The sequence below is a fragment of the Panulirus ornatus genome, chromosome 59 (genome assembly GCF_036320965.1).
Source record: "Panulirus ornatus isolate Po-2019 chromosome 59, ASM3632096v1, whole genome shotgun sequence".
Lineage (NCBI taxonomy): Eukaryota > Metazoa > Arthropoda > Malacostraca > Decapoda > Palinuridae > Panulirus > Panulirus ornatus.
In genome coordinates, this window is record NC_092282.1 from 16,370,455 (window position 1) to 16,392,546 (window position 22,092).

Genomic DNA, 22,092 nt, shown 5'->3' on the forward strand with positions numbered 1-22,092 from the left:
CATACAAATCCATTTGCTTTTCTAAGTATTTCTCACATACATTCTTCAAAGCAAACACCTGATCCACACATCCTCTACCACTTCTGAAACCACACTGCTCTTCCCCAATCTGATGCTCTGTACATGCCTTCACCCTCTCAATCAATACCCTCCCATATAATTTACCAGGAATACTCAACAAACTTATACCTCTGTAATTTGAGCACTCACTCTTATCCCCTTTGCCTTTGTACAATGGCACTATGCACGCATTCCGCCAATCCTCACGCACCTCACCGTGAGTCATACATACATTAAATAACCTTATATATATATATATATATATATATATATATATATATATATATAGAGTGGATGTGCCATTCTTCATCTGTCTCCTGGCGCTACCTCGCTGATGCAGGAAACAGTGCTTAAGCATAATAAATAAATAATAAAATACATAAATTTGAACGGAGAAAAATTGGAGGAAGTTAAGTGTTTCAGCTATCTGGGAATGGCCTTAGCAGCATATGGAACCATGGAAGTGGAAGTGAGTTATAGGGTGGGGAAAGGGGCGATGAAGAATGTGTGGAAGGAGAGAACGTTATCTCAATAAGCAAAAATGAGTAGGTTCTCACAATATCATATGGTTATGAGGCATGGGCCATAGATAGAGATGTACAGAGGAGAGTAGATGTATTAGAAATGAAATGTCTAAGGACAATTCATGGTGTGAGGTGGTCTGATCGAGTAAGTAATGAAAGGGTAAGAGAGATGTGTTGTAATAAAATGTGTGGTTGGGAGAGCAGAAGAGAGTGTTTCAGCTATCTGGGAATGGCCTTAGCAGCATATGGAACCATGGAAGTGGAAGTGAGTTATAGGGTGGGGAAAGGGGCGATGAAGAATGTGTGGAAGGAGAGAACGTTATCTCAATAAGCAAAAATGAGTAGGTTCTCACAATATCATATGGTTATGAGGCATGGGCCATAGATAGAGATGTACAGAGGAGAGTAGATGTATTAGAAATGAAATGTCTAAGGACAATTCATGGTGTGAGGTGGTCTGATCGAGTAAGTAATGAAAGGGTAAGAGAGATGTGTTGTAATAAAATGTGTGGTTGGGAGAGCAGAAGAGAGTGTGTCGAAATAGTTTGGACATATGGAGAGAATGAGTGAGGAAAGGTTGACAAAGAGGATATACATGTCAGAGGTGAAGGGGACAGGGAAAAGTGGAAGACCAAATTTTAGGTGGAAGGTTTAGTAAAAATGATTTTGAGTGATTGGAACCTGAACATACAAGAGGGTGAGAGGTGTGCAAGGAATAGAGTGAATTGGAATGTGGTTTACCAGGGTCGACATGCTCTCAGTGGACTGAACCACGGCATGTGAAACATTTGGAGTAAACCATGGAAAGGTCTGTGGAACCTGGATGAGAATAGTTAGCTGTGGTTTTGATGCATTACATATGACAGATACAGACTGAGTGTGAACTAATCCAGCCTTTTTTGTATGTTTTCCCGGCGCTACCTTGTTAGTGCAGGGTTGGGGGGATGCTGTTTGCTGTGGGGCAGGGTGGCACCAGGAATGGATCAAGGCAATGCAAGCATGAATATGCATATATACTTATTGATTATACTTAATTGCCATCTCCCACATTAGTGAGGTAGCGCAAGGAAACAGACGAGAAATGCCCCAGCCCACCCTCATACACATGTATAAATGTCCACACACGCACATATACATTTGAACATATACATACAATTACATACACAGACTTTTTTCTTTCTTTCATACTATTCGCCATTTCCCGCATTAGCGAAGTAGCATTAAGAACAGAGGACTGGGCCTTTGAGGGAATATCCTCACCTGGCCCCCTTCTCTGTTCCTTCTTTTGGAGAAAAAAAAAAAAATGAGAGGGGAGGATTTCCAGCCCCCCGCTCCCTTCCCTTTTAGTCGCCTTCTATGACATGCAGGCAATACGTGGGAAGTACTCTTTCTCCCCTATCCCCAGGGATACACAGTTGATACACAGACATATACATATATACACATGTACATATTCATACTTGCTGCTTTCATCCATTCCCATCACCTCCTCGCAAGACATGAAATAGTATCCCCCCCTTCCCCCATCCAGAGGTAGCACCAGGAACAGACAAAAAAAGGCCACATTCATTCACACACAGTCTCTAGCTGTTATGTGTTATAAACCGAAACCACAGCTCCCTTTCCACATCCAGGCCCACACACCTTTCCATGATGTACCTCAGACGCTTCACATGCCATGGTTCATTTCATTGACATCATGTCAACCCCGGTATACCACATCATTCCAATTCACTATATTTCTTGCACGCCTTTTACCCTCCTGTACGTTCAGGCCCCAATTGCTCAAAATAGTTTTCACTCCATCAGTCCACAAATTTGGTCTCGTTTCTCCTTCCCTCCATCTTTGACACATATATCCTCTTTGTCAATCTTTCCTCACTCATTCTTTCCATGTGTCCAAACCATTTCAACACACCCTCTTCTGCTCCCTCAACCACACTCTTTTTATTACCACACATCTCCCTCACCCTTTCGTTACGTACTCGATCAAACCACTTCACATCACATATTGTCCTCAAACATTTCATTTCTAACACATCCACCCTCCTTCACACAACCCTATCTATAGCCCATGCCTCACAACCATATAGCATTGTTGGAAACACTATTCCTTCAAACATACCCATTTTTGCTCTCTTAGATAAAGTTCTTGCCTTCCACACATTCTTCAATGCTCCCAAAACCTTCACCCACTCCCCCACCCTGAGACTCATTCCACTTCTATGGTTCCATCCGCTGCTAAGTCCACTCCCAGATATCAAAAACACTTCACTTCCTCAAGTTTTTCTCCATTCAAACTTACCTTCCAATTAACTTACCCCTCAACCTTACTGAAGCTAATAACTTTGCTCTTCTTCATATTTACTCCTAACTTTCTTCTTTCACACACTTAACCAAACTCAGTCACCAACTTCTCCAGTTTCTCACCTGAATCAGCCACCAGTGCTGTATGATCAGCGAACAAAAACAGAATCCCTTCCTAAACCCTCTCATCCACAACAGACTGCATACTTGCCCCTCTCTTCAAAACTCTTGCATTCACCTCCCTAACCAACCCTTCCATAAAAGAATCAAACAACCATGGAGACATCAGGCACCCCTGCCACAAAACAACATCCATTTGGAACGAATCACTTTCCTCTCTTTCTACTCATACTCGTACACACACATAGACACACACGTCATAAAGTGTAAAAAAGTAAACTCTAGATTGATATGGGTAAAACTGAAAGAGGATAGAGAGAGATGGGTGATTATAGGAGCCTATGCACTTGGTCATGAGAAGAAAGATCATGAGAGGCAAGTGTTTTGGGAGCAGCTGGGTGAGTGGGTTAGCAGCTTTGATGCATGAGACCAGGTTATAGTGATGGGTGATTTGGATACAAAAGTGAGTAATGTGGTACTTGGGGGTATAATTGGTGTACTTGGGATGTTCACTGTTGTAAATGGAAATGGTGAAGAGCTTGTAGATTTGTGTGCTGAAAAAGGACTAGTGATTAGGAATACCTGGTTTAAAAAGAGAGATATACATAAGTATACGTATGTAATTAGGAGAGATGGCCAGAGAGCATTATTGGATTATATGTTAATTGATAGGTGCATGAAAGACAAACTTTTGCATGTAAATGTGCTGAGAGGAGCAACTGGAGGGATGTCTGAACATTATCTTGTGGAGGCAAAGGTGAAGATTTGTAGAGGCTTTCAGATAAGAAAAGAGAATGTTGGGTGAAGAGAGCGGTGAGAGTAAGTGAGCTTGGAAAGGGGACTTGTGTGAGGAAGTACCATGAGAGACTGAGTGCACAATAGAAAAAGGTGCAAGCACATTCAATAAGGGGAGTGGTGAGGAATGGGATGTATTTAGGGAAGCAGTGATGGCTTGCACAAAAAATGATTGTGGCATGAGAAAGGTGGGAGGTGGGCAGATTAGAAAGGGTAGTGAGTAGTGGGATGAAGAAGTAAGATTGTCAGTGAAAGCGAAGAGAGAGGTATTTGGACGATTTTTGCAGGGAAATAGTGCAAATGACTGGGAAATGTATAAAACAAAGAGGCAAGAGGTCAAGAGAAAGGTGCAAGAGGTGAAAAAGAGGGCAAATGAGAGTTGAGGTGAAAGAGTATCATTGAATTTTAGGGAGAATAAAAGATGTTTTGGAAGGAGGTAAATAAAGTATGTAAGACAAGAGAACAAATGGGAACATCAGTGAAGGGGGCTAATAGGGAGATAATAACAAGTAGTGGTGAAGTGAGGAGATAGAGTTAGTATTTTGAAGGTCTGTTGAATGTGTCTGATGATAAAGTGGGAGATGTAGGGTGTTTTGGTCGAGGTGGTGTGCAAAGTGATAGCGTCAGGGAGAATGTTTTGGTAAACAGAGAAGAGGTAGTGAAAGCTTTGCGGAAGATGAAAGCTGGCAAGGCGGCAGGTTTGGATGGTACTGCAGTGGAATCTATCAAAGAAGGAGGGTGACTGTGTTGTTTACTGGTTGGTGAGTATATCTATTTATGGTTTATGAAGCGCCTCAGGATTGGCGGAATGCATGCATAGTGCCATTGTACAAAGGCAAAGGGGATAAAGGTGGGTGTTTAAATTACATAGGTATAATTTTCTTGTATGGGAGGGTATTGATTGAGAGGGTAATGGCATGTACAGAGCATCAGATTGGGGAAGAGCAGTGTGGTTTCAGAAGTGGTAGAGGATGTGTGGATCAGGTGTTTGCTTTGAAGAATGTATGTGAGAAATACTTAGAAAAGCAAATGGATTTGTATGTAGCATTTATGGATCTGGAAAAGGCATATGATAGAGTTGATAGAGATGCTCTGTGGAAGGTATTAAGAATATATGGTGTGGGAGGCAAGTTGTTAGAAGCAGTGAAAAGTTTTTATCGAGGATGTAAGGCATGTGTACGTGTAGGAAGAGAGGAAAGTGATTGGTTCTCCGTGAATGTAGGTTTGCGGCAGGGGTGTGTGATGTCTCCATGGGTGTTTAATTTGTTTATGGATGGGGTTGTTAGGGAGGTGAATGCAAGAGTTTTGGAAAGAGGGGCAAGGATGAAGTCTGTTGGGGATGAGAGAGCTTGGGAAGTGAGTCAGTTGTTGTTCGCTGATGATACAGTGCTGGCGGCTGATTCATGTGAGAAACTGCAGAAGCTGGTGACTGAGTTTGGTAAAGTGTGTGAAAGAAGAAAGTTAAGAGTAAATGTGAATAAGAGCAAGGTTATTAGGTACAGTAGGGTTGAGGGTCAAGTCAATTGGGAGGTGAGTTTGAATGGAGAAAAACTGGAGGAAGTGAAGTGTTTTAGATATCTGGGAGTGGATCTGGCAGCGGATGGAACCATGGAAGCGGAAGTGGATCATAGGGTGGGGGAGGGGGCGAAAATTCTGGGAGCCTTGAAGAATGTGTGGAAGTCGAGAGCATTATCTCGGAAAGCAAAAATGGGTATGTTTGAAGGAATAGTGGTTCCAACAATGTTGTATGGTTGCGAGGCGTGGACTATGAATAGAGTTGTGCGCAGGAGGATGGATGTGCTGGAAATGAGATGTTTGAGGACAATGTGTGGTGTGAGGTGGTTTGATCGAGTAAGTAATGTAAGGGTAAGAGAGATGTGTGGAAATGAAAAGAGCATGGTTGAGAGAGCAGAAGAGGGTGTTTTGAAATGGTTTGGTCACATTGAGAGAATGAGTGAGGAAAGATTGACCAAGAGGATATATGTGTCGGAGGTGGAGGGAACGAGGAGAAGTGGGAGACCAAATTGGAGGTGGAAAGATGGAGTGAAAAAGATTTTGTGTGATCGGGGCCTGAACATGCAGGAGGGTGAAAGGAGGGCAAGGAATAGAGTGAATTGGATCGATGTGGTATACAGGGGTTGACGTGCTGTCAGTGGATTGAATCAGGGCATGTGAAGCGTCTGGGGTAAACCATGGAAAGCTGTGTAGGTATGTATATTTGCGTGTGTGGACGTATGTATATACATGTGTATGGGGGTGGGTTGGGCCATTTCTTTCGTCTGTTTCCTTGTGCTACCTCGCAAACGCGGGAGACAACGACAAAGCAAAAAAAAAAAAATATATATATATATATATATATATTTTTTTTTTTTTTTTTTTTTTCATACGATTCGCCATTTCCCGCATTTGCGAGGTAGCGTTAAGAACAGAGGACTGGGCCTTAGAGGGAAAATCCTCACCTGGCCCCCTTCTCTGTTCCTTCTTTTGGAAAATTAAAAAAAAAACGAGAGGGGAGGATTTCCAGCCACCCGCTCCCTCCCCTTTTAGTCGCCTTCTACGACACGCAGGGAATACGTGGGAAGTATTCTTTCTCCCCTATCCCCAGGGATAATATATATATATATATATATATATATATATATATATATATATATTCTTTTCTTTCATACTATTCGCCATTTCCCGCATTAGCGAGGTAGCGTTGAGAACAGAGGACTGGGCCCTTGAGGGAATATCCTCACCTGGGCCCCTTCTCTGTTCCCTCTTTTGGAAAATTAAAAAAAAAAGTGAGAGGGGAGGATTTCCAGCCCCCCGCTCCCTCCCCTTTTAGTCGCCTTCTACGACACGCAGGGAATACGTGGGAAGTATTCTTTCTCCCCTATCCCCAGGGATATATATATATATATACATATATTATCCCTGGGGATAGGGGAGAAAGAATACTTCCCACGTATTCCCTGCGTGTCGTAGAAGGCGACTAAAAGGGAAGGGAGCGGGGGGCTGGAAATCCTCCCCTCTCAATTTTTTTTTCTTTTTTATTTTCCAAAAGAAGGAACAGAGAAGGGGGCCTGGTGAGGATATTCCCTAAAAGGCCCAGTCCTCTGTTCTTAACGCTACCTCGCTAATGCGGGAAATGGCGAATAGTATGAAAGAAAGAAATATACATATATATATTCAGAATGAGTACAGAATGGAAAAAGGTGAGAACAAAGGAGGTAAGGGGAGAGGGGGAGGAATGGGATGTAATTAGGGAAGCAGTGATGGATTGCACAAAAGATGATTACGGCATGAGAAGCGTGGAAGGTGGGTTGATTAGAAAAGGTAGTGAGTGGTGGGATGCAGAAGTAAGATTATTAGTGAAAGAGAAGAGAGGCATTTGGACAATTTTTGCAGGGAAAAAATGCAATTGAGTGGGAGAGGTATAAAAGAAAGAGGCACGAGGTCAAGAGAAAGGTGCAAGATTTCAGGGAGAATAAAAAGATGTTTTGGAAGGAGGTAAATAAGGTGCGTAAGACAAGGGAGCAAATGGGAACTTCAGTGAAGGGGGCTAATGGGGAGATGATAACAAGTAGTGGTGATGTGAGAAGGAGATGGAGTGAGTATTTTGAAGGTTTGTTGAATGTGTTTGATGATAGAGTGGCAGATATAGGGTGTTTTGGTCGAGGTGGTGTGCAAAGTGAGAGGGTTAGGGAAAATGATTTGGTAAATAGAGAAGAGGTAGTAAAAGCATTACGGAAGATGAAAGCCGGCAAGGCAGCAGGTTTGGATGGCATTGCAGTGGAATTTATTAAAAAAGGGGGTGACTGTATTGTTGACTGGTTGGCAAGTTTATTTAATGTATGTATGATTCATGGTGAGGTGCCTGAGGATTGGCGGAATGCTTGCATAGTGCCATTGAACAAAGGCAAAGGGGATAAGACTGAGTGCTCAAATTACAGAGGTATAAGTTTGTTGAGTATTCCTGGTAAATCATATGGGAGGGTATTGATTGAGAGGGTGAAGGCATGTACAGAGCATCAGATTGGGGAAGAGCAGTGTGGTTTCAAAAGTGGTATAGGATGTGTGGATCAGGTGTTTGCTTTGAAGAATGTTTGTGAGAAATACTTAGAAAAGCAAATGGATTTGTATGTAGCATTTATGGATCTGGAGAAGGCTTATGATAGAGTTGATAGAGATGCCCTGTGGAAGGTTTTAAGAATATATGGTGTGGGAGGAAAGTTGTTAGAAGCAGTGAAAAGTTTTTATCGAGGATGTAAGGCATGTGTACGTGTAGGAAGAGAGGAAAGTGATTGGTTCTCAGTGAATGTAGGTTTGCGGCAGGGGTGTGTGATGTCTCCATGGTTGTTTAATTTGTTTATGGGTGGGGTTGTTAGGGAGGTGAATGCAAGAGTTTTGGAAAGAGAGGCAAGTATGCAGTCTGTTGTGGAAGAAAGAGCTTGGGAAGTGAGTCAGTTGTTGTTCGCTGATGATACAGCGCTGGTGGCTGATTCATGTAAGAAACTGCAGAAGCTGGTGACTGAGTTTGGTAAAGTGTGTGAAAGAAGAAAGTTAAGAGTAAATATATATATTTTTATTTATTTTGCTTTGTCACTGTCTCCCGTGTTTGCGAGGTAGCGCAAGGAAACAGACGAAAGAAATGGCCCAACCCACCCCCATACACAATGTATATACATACACGTCCACACACACAAATATACATAACTATACATCTCAATGTACACATATATATACACACAGACACGTACATATATACCCATGCACACAATTCACATTGTCTGCCTTTATTCATTCCCATCGCCACCTCGCCACACATGGAATACCATCCCCCTCCCCCCTCATGTGTGCGAGGTAGCACTAGGAAAAGACATCAAAGGCCCCATTCGTTCACACTCAGTCTCTAGCTGTCATGCAATAATGCCCGAAACCACAGCTCCCTTTCCACATCCAGGCCCCACACAACTTTCCATGGTTTACCCCAGACGCTTCACATGCCCTGATTCAATCCACTGACAGCACGTCAATCCCGGTATACCACATCAATCCAATTCACTCTATTCCTTGCCCTCCTTTCACCCTCCTGCATGTTCAGGCCCCGATCACACAAAATCTTTTTCACGCCATCTTTCCACCTCCAATTTGGTCTCCCACTTCTCCTTGTTCCCTCCACCTCCGACACATATATCCTCTTGGTCAATCTTTCCTCACTCATTCTCTCCATGTGCCCAAACCATTTCAAAACACCCTCTTCTGCTCTCTCAACCACGCTCTTTTTATTTCCACACATCTCTCTTACCCTTATATATTTATTTATTTTTTACTGCGTTAGCGAGGAAGCACAAGGAAACAGATGAAAGAATGGCCCACCCACCCACATACACATGTATATACATACACGTCCACACACGCAAACATACATACCTATACATCTCAACGCATACATATATATACACATAGACATATACATATATACACATGTACGTAATTCATACTGTCTGCCCTTTATTCATTCCCATCGCCACCCCGCCACACATGAAATAACAACCCCCTCCCCAGCATGTGTGCGAGGTAGCGCTAGGAAAAGACAACAAAGGCCACATTCGTTCATGCTTAGTCTCTAGCTGTCATGTAATAATGCACTGAAACCACAGCTCCCTTTCCACATCCAGGCCCCATAGAACTTTCCATGGTTTATTCCAGAAGCTTCACATGCCCTGGTTCAATCCATTGACAGCACGTCGACCCCGGTATACCACATCGTTCCAATTCACTCTATTCCTTGCACGCCTTTCACCCTCCTGCATGTTCAGGCCCCAATCACTCAAGACCCGCATGCAATGCAGCATTTGCACTTCAGGCATAAAGAAGACGAGGAATTCCATATGCAGCAGCCCTAAGCCTACATTAGAGGAAGTCACCAGTGGAGTGCTACAGGGTTGTGTTTTGGAGCTGTTATGCTTCTTGTTGTAAGTCAATTTTTTGTTTAAAGGTATGGACTTATCCTTGAATATAATTACATATGATGCAAAAGTCATGACTTAAAAGCAAAGAGGATTTCATCTGCCTACAAGGGAACCTGAACACTCCCAATAGTTAATCTGATACATGTTTGATGAAATTCAATTCAGATAATTGTACTGTAATGAGGATGGCACAAAAATAACCTCAATATGAATATTATCTTACATGAAATAAGCTTCAAGGTTCTGCATGAGAAGGACCTGTTACTCAACATCATCTCTATTCTACTGCCAGAGTCCCACGTGTGGTTAAGAGAAAAGAAAAGGAAATAGCCTGTCTTCCAGCAAATATCAGAACAGGTTTTTAGTATGTGAATAAAAAACTTATTTATTTATTTATTTTGCTTTGTCGCTGTCTCCCGCGTTGGCGAGGTAGCGCAAGGAAACAGACGAAAGAATGGCCCAACCCGCCCACATACACATGTATATACATACATGTCCACACATGCAAATATACATACCTATACATCTCAATGTACACATATATATACACACAGACATATACATATATACACATGTACATAATTCACTCTGTCTGCCTTTATTTGTTCCCATCGCCACCTCGCCACACATGGAATAACAACCCCCTCCCCCCTAATGTGTGCGAGGTAGTGCTAGGAAAGACAACAAAGGCCCCATTCGTTCACACTCAGTCTCTAGCTGCCATGTGATAATGCACCGAAACCACAGCTCCCTTTCCACATCCAGGCCCCACACACTTTCCATGTTTTACCCCAAACGCTTCACATGCCCTAGTTCAATCCATTGACAGCACGTTGACCCCGGTATACCACATCGTTCCAATTCACTCTATTCCTTGCACGCCTTTCACCCTCCTGCATGTTCAGGCCCCGATCACTCAAAATCTTTTTCACTTCATCCTTCCACCTCCAATTTAGTCTCCCACTTCTCCTCGTTCCCTCCACCTCTGACACATATATCCTCTTGGTCAATCTTTCCCCACTCATTCTCTCCATGTGCCCAAACCATTTCAAAATACCCTCTTCTGCTCTCTCAACCACGCTCTTTTCATTTCCACACATCTCTCTTACCCTTACATTACTTACTCGATCAAACCACCTCACACCACATATTGTCCTCAAACATCTCATTTCCAGCACATCCACCCTCCTGCGCACAACTCTATCCATAGCCCACGCCTCACAACCATACAACATTGTTGGAACCACTATTCCTTCAAACATACCCATTTTTGCTTTCCGAGATAATGTTCTCGACTTCCAAACATTCTTCAAGGCTCCCAGAATTTTCGCCCCCTCCCCCACCCTGTGATCCACTTCCGCTTCCATGGTTCCATACGCTGCCAGATCCACTCCCAGATATCTAAAACACTTTACCTCCTCCAGTTTTTCTCCATTCAAACTTACCTCCCAATTGACTTGTCCCTCAACCCTACTGTACCTAATAACCTTGCTCTTATTCACATTTACTCTTAACTTTCTTCTTTCACACACTTTACCAAACTCAGTCACCAGCTTCTGCAGTTTCTTACATAAATCAGCCACCAGTGCTGTATCATCAGCGAACAACAACTGACTCACTTCCCAAGCTCTTTCATCCACAACAGACTGCATACTTGCCCCTCTCTCCAAAACTTTTGCATTCACCTCCCTAACAACCCCATCCATAAACAAATTAAACAACCATGGAGACATCACACACCCCTGCCACAAACCTACATTCACTGAGAACCAATCACTTTCCTCTCTTCCTACACGTACACATGCCTTACATCCTCGATAAAAACTTTTCACTGCTTCTAACAACTTGCCTCCTACACCATATATTCTTAAAACCTTCCACAGGGCATCTCTATCAACTCTATCATATGCCTTCTCCAGATCCATAAATGCTACATACAAATCCATTTGTTTTTCTAAGTATTTCTCACATACATTCTTCAAAGCAAACACCTGATCCATACATCCTCTACCACTTCTGTAACCTCACTGCTCTTCCCCAATCTGATGCTCTGTACACACCTTCACCCTCTCAATCAATACCCTCCCATATAATTTACCAAGAATACTCAACAAACTTATACCTCTGTAATTTGAGCACTCACTCTTATCCCCTTTGCCTTTGTACAATGGCACTATGCAAGCATTCCGCCAATCCTCAGGCACCTCACCATGAATCTTTTTTTTTTTTTTGTCGCTGTCTCCCACGTTCGTGAGGTAGCGCAAGGAAACAGATGAAAGAAATGGCCCAACCCACCCCCCATACACATGTATATACATACACGTCCACACATGCAAATATACATACCTACACAGCTTTCCATGGTTTACCCCAGACGCTTCACATGCCCTGATTCAATCCACTGACAGCACGTCAACCCCGGTATACCACATCGATCCAATTCACTCTATTCCTTGCCCTCCTTTCACCCTCCTGCATGTTCAGGCCCCGATCACACAAAATCTTTTTCACTCCATCTTTCCACCTCCAATTTGGTCTCCCACTTCTCCTCGTTCCCTCCACCTCCGACACATATATCCTCTTGGTCAATCTTTCCTCACTCATTCTCTCCACATGCCCAAACCATTTCAAAACACCCTCCTCTGCTCTCTCAACCACGCTCTTTTCATTTCCACACATCTCTCTTACCCTTACATTACTTACTCGATCAAACCACCTCACACCACACGTTGTCCTCAAACATCTCATTTCCAGCACATCCACCCTCCTGCGCACAACTCTATCCATAGCCCACGCCTCGCAACCATACAACATTGTTGGAACCACTATTCCTTCAAACATACCCATTTTTGCTTTCCGAGATAATGTTCTCAACTTCCACACATTCTTCAAGGCTCCCAGGATTTTCGCCCCCTCCCCCACCCTGTGATCCACTTCCGCTTCCATGGTTCCATCCGCTGCCAGATCCACTCCCAGATATCTAAAACACTTTACTTCCTCCAGTTTTTCTCCATTCAAACTTACCTCCCAATTGACTTGACCCTCAACCCTACTGTACCTAATAACCTTACTCTTATTCACATTTACTCTTAACTTTCTTCTTTCACACACTTTACCAAACTCAGTCACCAGCTTCTGCAGTTTCTCACATGAATCAGCCACCAGCGCTGTATCATCAGCGAACAACAACTGACTCACTTCCCAAGCCCTCTCATCCACAACGGACTTCATACTTGCCCCTCTTTCCGAAACTCTTGCATTCACCTCCCTAACAACCCCATCCATAAACAAATTAAACAACCATGGAGACATCACACACCCCTGCCGCAAACCTACATTCACTGAGAACCAATCACTTTCCTCTCTTCCTTCACGTACACATGCCTTACATCCTCGATAAAAACTTTCCACTGCTTCTAACAACTTGCCTCCCACACCATATATTTTTAATACCTTCCACAGAGCATCTCTGTCAACTCTATCATATGCCTTCTCCAGATCCATAAATGCTACATACAAATCCATTTGCTTTTCTAAGTATTTCTCACATACATTCTTCAAAGCAAACACCTGATCCACACATCCTCTACCACTTCTGAAACCACACTGCTCTTCCCCAATCTGATGCTCTGTACATGCCTTCACCCTCTCAATCAATACCCTCCCATATAATTTACCAGGAATACTCAACAAACTTATACCTCTGAAATTTGAGCACTCACTCTTATCCCCTTTGCCTTTGTACATGAATCATACATACATTAAATAACCTTACCAACCAGTCAACAATACAGTCACCCTCTTTTTTAATAAATTCCACTGCAATACCATCCAAACCTGCTGCTTTGCCGGCTTTCATCTTCCGTACAGCTTTTACTACCTCTTCTCTATCTATCTATCTATCTATCTATCTATCTATATTTCTGATGCCTATTTCCAACTCGAACTCCCTCAGTGGGGTGGCCATGGCAGTACAGTCTCAATAACTTGTGAACTCCAATGCCTCACTCTTAACAGGCCACTGGCATAGGGCACCTTTAGCACAGTGTTTGCAGAGGCTCCTGCCTCATGTTGTTACTGACTACTTCTACCTAATGCTTCTTCCTAATGTTCCTACCTCCTACCTCTACCTAATGCCTGAATGTTTCTATCTCCTACTATAATCTATAGCTCCTACTGCTTGGTTAAAAAGCACAGCTAGCACATAGTGCTTACCACAAGAAATTCTACTTGCACAGAATGATTTGTTTGAGTTAGTGTTGTTAAGTGTCATGTATGACAAGGAGCAATTGTATGTTTGCGGACAGAATGTCAGCAGTCCACATGTGGGTGAGGCAGAAAGAAAAGATAGCTACCGGGGTCAAAAGAGTGCAACTTAACAAACATTGAAGAGCTGGTGGGTAGTACTGGCAGCACCTCCCAGGTCGTTGGCTGCCTACCAAGTACTACCTACATAAGGCCAAATACAAAATATACTTCTCCAGCTTGGTCAACACAGATAAAGAGGCAAACAGAGAAGATAAGGCCAAATATAAAATATACTTCAGTTTTGTCAACACAGCTAAAGAAGCACACAGAGCAAACAGAGAAGATCAAGAGGAGGGAAACAAAGATGATACCAGAATCAAGAGACACAAGTTGCAAGCAAAAGCTAAAGGCTCTAAATTTTCCCACCTTGGAGAAGAGGAGTGAGGGGTTATGTGACCATAGTCTTTAAGATTGATGACATAGGCAGTGAGAAGTTTTTCAACAGATTTTAGGATAGAACAACCACAGGATACAGCATAAAATTAAGCAAGAAAACTGTTAAAAATTGTAAAGAAGTGCTTTAATAGTATAAGAGTGGTGGATGAATGGAACAAAATGAGTGAGGACATGCTTAATGCAGACTGCATTAAGCATCATCAGAAAAAGCTCAAGAGTTGGGGCCCCACGAGCATAAACATCCCTTCCCATACAGTATAGGTAATTACTCATGAAGAGAAGACTGGGATGTCAACTGCAAAAACTTCTTGCCTTAAAAGGTCTTAACTATCCTGTCTCCCACATCAACTGCAGACTCAAGCTGACCCAAGCCATCATGCCAGACCATGGGTAATACCTGAACACCTTACACATACACACACATATTTTCACTACAGGTAGATGAGGGTTAAGATATCTCTCTACTTCCAATACAAGCCAAAGACATTAATCTGGACCAACAATATACTTCTGCCCATAGCGTTAAATGCCTATCACCAAAAAGCACTTCATCATATGCTACATCTGCTTTCAGTGGTATCATCACTACAATCAGTCATCCATTAGAGGATACTCAGAATGGCAAGGAACCCCTGGAGACAAATAGCTAGCTAGTACTGACAGAATGATTTCATTTATTATGCAAACTACCAAAAATCTAACAAAAAAAATTCATATCACATTATAAAATTAGTAGAAAAGTTCAATAGTTACAAATGCTACCTTCAATAGATTGAGAATGTTGGCTACTTGCTGATCCATCAATGGCCTCCACAGGAATTCAATATTAAGATGCAAGTTGCTATCATTATAATGCATATCCTCATGCGGTGACTCAGGAAACTTTGGATAAGTAACAGCAACCTGAGCAGATGAAGATAAAGAAAATGAATTAGTAGTTCTGCAAGAGATACACACATAAGGCATTTAGTGGAATTATTATCTAAGTACAAAAAATATACCACTGTAATGTTTTCCATGCATAAATTATCAACATAAGATACAAGGCTTTATGTGGGTGTGACCAGCACACAACATTTTAGATCTTAAAACAGGTCAGTGATGTGGACTGCGAACATTTCTTTGAGAGATGTAAAGGATAGAGGAACTAAAGGGCCTAAAATAAAATTAAGCAAGAAACTTGTTAAAAAAGATGTAAAGATATAAAATTAAGCAAGAAACTTGTTAAAAAAGATGTAAAGATAGAATAACAGTGGATAAGCAGAAGAGAAGGACTAAGAAGTTATATGATAGCAAAGAATATTCAAGAGATGAGGCTACATGAGTGTAACATTCCCTCCCCATTCAAGACAAATGGGTAGCTACTATTTATTTTTATGATAATTGTACTTAATTGCTGTCTCCCACATTAGCAAGGTAGCGCAAGGAAACAGACGAAAGAATGGCCCAACCCACCCACATACACATGTAGATACATAAATGCCCACACATGCACATATACATATACATACATAAACATATACATACATATACATACACAGACATATACATATATACACATGTGCTTATTCATATTTGCTGCCTTCATCCACTCCCGTTGCCACTCTGTCACGCATGTGGAATTATCATCAAAGTACACAAAATATACTACTGCAATGTTTTCCTTGCATAAATTATCAACATAAGGCACAAGGCTTTATGTTAAAAAAGATGTAAAGAAGAATTCAGATAGAATAACAGTGGATGAACAGAAGAGAAAGACTAAGGGCAAGGTTAATGTAGAGCATAAATACATTTAAGAAGTTATCTCTTTGATAGTAAAGAACATTCACACGATGAGTCTACATGAGTGTAACACTCCCTCCCCATTCAGTACAAATGGGTAGCTATTATCTTTTTTATTATTATTATCATACTTAATCGCCATCTCCCGCATTAGCAAGGTAGTGCAAGGGAACAGATGAAAGAATGGCCTAACCCACCCACATACACATGTACATACATAAACGCCCAAACACGCACATATACATACCTATACATTTCAGTGTATACTTACATATACATACACACACACATATACACATGTACATATTCAACTTGCTGCCTTCATTCATTCCCATCACCATCCTGCCATACATGAAAATAGCCCCACCCCCAAAGGTAGCGCTAAGAAAAGATGGGTAACTACAAATACATAATGATATAACACATGAGTATGTGGCAAAAGAATGCCAAGAGTGCTATATATTTCATGACGCATATATAGAGTTACAGAAGCAGAAAGAGCAAAGAAAAAATATATTCTATCTATCAATCTCTCATGCCTGTTCCTAGCTAGAACTTCCTTAAGGTGGTGGCCATAGCAATAGATGCCTGTTCCCAAATGGAACCCCCCTATGGGGATGGCCACAACAATAGACTCTTCATAACTAATGAACTCCAGTGCCACTTCCTGGTCTTTAGTACCTCATCCTTAAGAGACCCTTGGCAGACGACAACTCTAGTCGCTCCTGCTTAATGTTCCTACTTACTACTTCTACCTAATGTTTCTACCTAATGCTCCTGCCTAAATGTTCCTATCTACTACTTCTATCTATTGCTCATACCATTTTGCCAAAAAGTATAGCTATCACATAGTGCTAACCACAGGAAAATCTAAAGTTATGGAGAATGAGCTGTGTGAGTTAAGTGATGTTATATACGACAAGAAGAGATTGTATGTTTTGTGGACAGAATTCCAGTAGTCCATGTGTGGGTGAAGCAGAGAGAAAAGATAGCTACTTGGGTCAGAGCAGTGCAATATGACAACCACTAAAGTGCTGGCTCACTCTGCAGTCACCACTTACCCTCCTGATACTCAGGCAGACAGTCCTGGTAATATACCTCTTTGGATATTGGCAATAAACCAATCTGAAGGAAATAATCACTTAATTAAAAGTATGAGTGCAAGCACAAATAGATGCTGAACTGACTAAGAGTGAGTGTAAACACAGATTTAGTAAAAGAATGGAGTTATGACGAACATGAATGAGTGATGTTATGACAGAGGAATCTGAAGGTAAGTGAACAGTAGAGGCAGTATATATAGAACATAAAGGAAATATACTGAAGGATCTAAGAAATACCCAAGACAAATGAACATGTTCAATACAGTAAAGATATACTAAGATGTCCAGTGATGATTATATTCAATATATATGAGAGTAGTTAAGACAAACTAGAGTAGGCTAAAACAAAGAATTCAACTGGGTGTTCATGAAAAGAGTTAGGCCAAAGGAAGAATGAGATAAACAGTGCAGTCAGAAGTACATAACCTTTTTAAGAAGCTATATGATAGCAAGGAGGGAAAGAGAAGATACAGGAAAAGGAGTGGCCCTTTTGATAAGAGATAACTACAGAATGGGTCTGTGAGTCACTCATTCCTACAACACTACAAATTCCAATTCAACATAACCTAAGGTCCTTCATAGCCATGATGTATCTATTACAACAAAGTGACTGAGCAATTACTACTTAACTGCCATGCACTCTTTGCACACAGGCAAACACACAATATCACCACACTTTAAGACCTATGTTTCTGACCAGTAAATGTGGCTGGTTTCCATAATACTGCAGATGCCTCTTAAAGATAAAATGGACTCTTAAGACAGGTAGTAAGTAAATATATATTCTTGGTTCACTCCCCTGGAATCCTTCCTATCTTTATGAGACTCCCGCAGCACTAAGGATGCCAGCCATATTTATAGAAGAAAGGGACCAAGGGTCATTAAGTGCAGTTATGTTTTGTGCGAATCTATGTGAGGAGAGTGTGAGGCACCTGAGCAGTAAGAGTTCAGACTTCATTGTGGCTGTTGCATCATGGGCATGAAGGGTACTGGGATGTGTTGAATCGATATTTGTAACAATGCATGGTTGAGTGATGTCCAGAGCACAGATGGGAAAGTACATCTCATGCTTGTCTGGGGAGTGAGTCTCAGATGGATGTATGTCTGGTGGGATGATTTTTAAGACTGAGTTAAAAGGGCACCTGTTTAGTGTTTGTCAGCTCTTCTCAGAGTACATGTGTTTTGTCAGTGTTACATCTGCTGGGGTGGGGGCTCTGAGTAACTCTCAGGCTGCTGAAATGTGAGGCAGGGGAAGGTTTTTTTATTTCTACTTAGAGGTTGGCAGTTACTTATGGAGAGGTTTGGGTGGTAAAGGTCTAGTGCTGTTGCAAAGAACTGAGTGCTTAGCACACTGAGGTGGGATTGTACTAGGAAGGACTTTGTTTCACTGTGTAAGTGTTGAGTATTTGTATTTGCTAAGCAGCCAGTGATTGTTCTGAGTGCTCTATTTTGTTTGGTTCGCAGTTTTGTTATACTGCATTTCCTTGAAAGGGGTGAAAGACCAAGCGAGTGAAGCATAATTTAGACTGGAGCAAATGAATTTTTGTAGGGAATGCTAAGGGACTCATTCATGTGCAAATCTGATTAGAGTTCTGAGGGTATTTGGTTTGTGTTGCTTTAGTGCTCAAGTTACAATGGTCAACAAAGATTTTGTCCCATGGAAAAAATATGTTTCTTATGTATTTTTGCAAGCTGAATTCAAATATGTTTTCAGAATTTCTCAATCACCCACAATTTTTTTTGTTCCACCATACTCACATATTATTACCTACAGTATATATGTAATAGTGCTCTACAGAGTATTTGAAACAAAAAATTTAACAAACACATCTATTTTCATTGTTTGTGGAGTGCAATAGCTGAGTCAAGATCTTAATGATCTCGTCCACAATTTAAATTTGTCTAAGAATCAAGCAGAACTTTTGGGTTCCAGGCTAAAGGGCAGGAATCTTTTCTAGAATGAAACTAAAGTTTGTTTATATCGTGATTGACATGTCATTTTCAAAGAATGATTTCCCCTGAAGATGGTCTTGTGTTCTGCAATGACGTTCATTCTGTTATGGAGGCACTTGGCCATGAATATTACACAGATCAGTGGTGTTTGTTCATCGACTCATCAAAAAAAAAAAAGCTTGAAAGCAGTTCTACTCCATAGCAGAAATAACGTCCCCTACTTTCCTCTGGCTCATGCAGCTAACACGAAGGAATCGTGCGATGACATGAAGTTTCTTTTGAAAAGAATTAACTATGGGGATTTAAGTGAAATGTATGTGGTGACCTAAAGGTTGTGGCACTTTTATGCATAACACATCTTGGTTACAATAAGTTCTGTTGTTTCCTCTTTGAATGGGACAGCCAGAACAAGAAAAATCATTATGTAAAGAAAGTGTGACCAAAATGAAAATCACTGACTATGGAAAAAGGATGTCATCAATCTTCCTTTCGTTGATTATGAGAAAATTTATCTACCTCCTTTGCTTAGGTCGATGAAGAACTTTGTCAAAGGTAAGGATAAAACTGGCCAAAGATTCATATATCTAAGGAATATGTTCCCCAGAATCAGTGATGCAAAAATCAAGGAGGATATTTTTGTAGGAGAACAGATCAGGGAGCTGCTTCGAGATGAAAACTTCAATGAAGAGCTAAATGAAGTTGAAAAAACTGCATGGCTGTCATTTACGAGAAGCTGCAAAGTTTTTCAGGGAATCACAGATCAGAAAACTTCTGTAATGTAAAAGATCTATTGACTATCTAAATCTCTAGGGTGCAATATGAGCCTAAAAATCCTCTTTTTGGACTCACACTTAGACATTTTCCCAAAAATCTTGGGGTAGCCAATAATGAACAAAGCAAAAGATTTCACCAAGACATTTTGGACATGGAAAAGTGGTACCAAGGAAAGTGGAGCTCCTCTATAATGGTAGATTACTGCTTGACACTACGGAGGGATGTTCCTGAAGCCAAATAAAGCCAAAAATCGTACACTTCTACATTTTAGAGGTAAGTTTTTTAGTGTAATAACAGCCTTATTTATGAATGAATAATATAAATTATTTATCTATATATTTATCATACTTTGTCATTGTCTCCCACGTTAGTGAGGTAGCGCAAAGAAACAGACGACAGAATGGCCCAACCCACCCACATACATATGTATATACATATACGTCCACACATGCATATATACATACCTATACATTTCAACATATACATATATATACACACACAGACATATACATACATACACATGTACATAATTCATACTTGCTGCCCTTATTCATTCCCGTCGCCACCCCGCCACACATGAAATGACTACCCCCTCCTCTCGCATGCATGCGAGATAGCGCTAGGAAAAGACAACAAAGGCCACATTCGTTCACACTCAGTCTCTAGCTGTCACGTGTAATGCACCGAAACCACAGCTCCCTCTCCACATGCAGGCCCCACAAACCATTTTTTTTTTTTTTTTTTTTTTATACTTTGTCGCTGTCTCCCGCGTTTGCGAGGTAGTGCAAGGAAACAGACGAAAGAAATGGCCCAACCCCCTCCCCCATACACATGTACATACACACGTCCACACACGCAAATATACATACCTACACAGCTTTCCATGGTTTACCCCAGACGCTTCACATGCCTTGATTCACTCCACTGACAGCACGTCAACCCCTGTATACCACATCGCTCCAATTCACTCTATTCCTTGCCCTCCTTACACCCTCCTGCATGTTCAGGCCCCGATCACACAAAATCTTTTTCACTCCATCTTTCCACCTCCAATTTGGTCTCCCTCTTCTCCTCGTTCCCTCCACCTCCGACACATATATCCTCTTGGTCAATCTTTCCTCACTCATTCTCTCCATGTGCCCAAACCATTTCAAAACACCCTCTTCTGCTCTCTCAACCACGCTCTTTTTATTTCCACACATCTCTCTTACCCTTACGTTACTTACTCGATCAAACCACCTCACACCACACATTGTCCTCAAACATCTCATTTCCAGCACATCCATCCTCCTGCGCACAACTCTATCCATAGCCCACGCCTCGCAACCATACAACATTGTTGGAACCACTATTCCTTCAAACATACCCATTTTTGCTTTCCGAGATAATGTTCTCGACTTCCACACATTTTTCAAGGCTCCCAAAATTTTCGCCCCCTCCCCCACCCTATGATCCACTTCCGCTTCCATGGTTCCATCCGCTGACAGATCCACTCCCAGATATCTAAAACACTTCACTTCCTCCAGTTTTTCTCCATTCAAACTCACCTCCCAATTGACTTGACCCTCAACCCTACTGTACCTAATAACCTTGCTCTTATTCACATTTACTCTTAGCTTTCTTCTTCCACACACTTTACCAAACTCAGTCACCAGCTTCTGCAGTTTCTCACATGAATCAGCCACCAGCGCTGTATCATCAGCGAACAACAACTGACTCACTTCCCAAGCTCTCTCATCCCCAACAGACTTCATACTTGCCCCTCTTTCCAGGACTCTTGCATTTACCTCCCTAACAACCCCATCCATAAACAAATTAAACAACCATGGAGACATCACACACCCCTGCCGCAAACCTACATTCACTGAGAACCAATCACTTTCCTCTCTTCCTACACGTACACATGCCTTACATCCTCGATAAAAACTTTTCACTGCTTCTAACAACTTGCCTCCCACACCATATATTCTTAATACCTTCCACAGAGCATCTCTATCAACCCTATCA

The 22,092-nt window shown here is 41.6% G+C and overlaps 1 protein-coding gene across 1 annotated transcript in view; it reads right to left on the bottom strand.

Moving 5' to 3' along the window:
* Window positions 1-22,092, bottom strand: part of LOC139767137 (N-acetylneuraminate (7)9-O-acetyltransferase) — a 163,142-nt gene that overhangs the window by 91,024 nt on the left and 50,026 nt on the right. Inside the window, exon 4 of the mRNA XM_071696161.1 lies at window positions 15,233-15,373. Within this exon, the coding sequence (XP_071552262.1) occupies window positions 15,233-15,373 (141 nt within the window). The remainder of the gene's footprint in view (window positions 1-15,232; window positions 15,374-22,092) is intronic.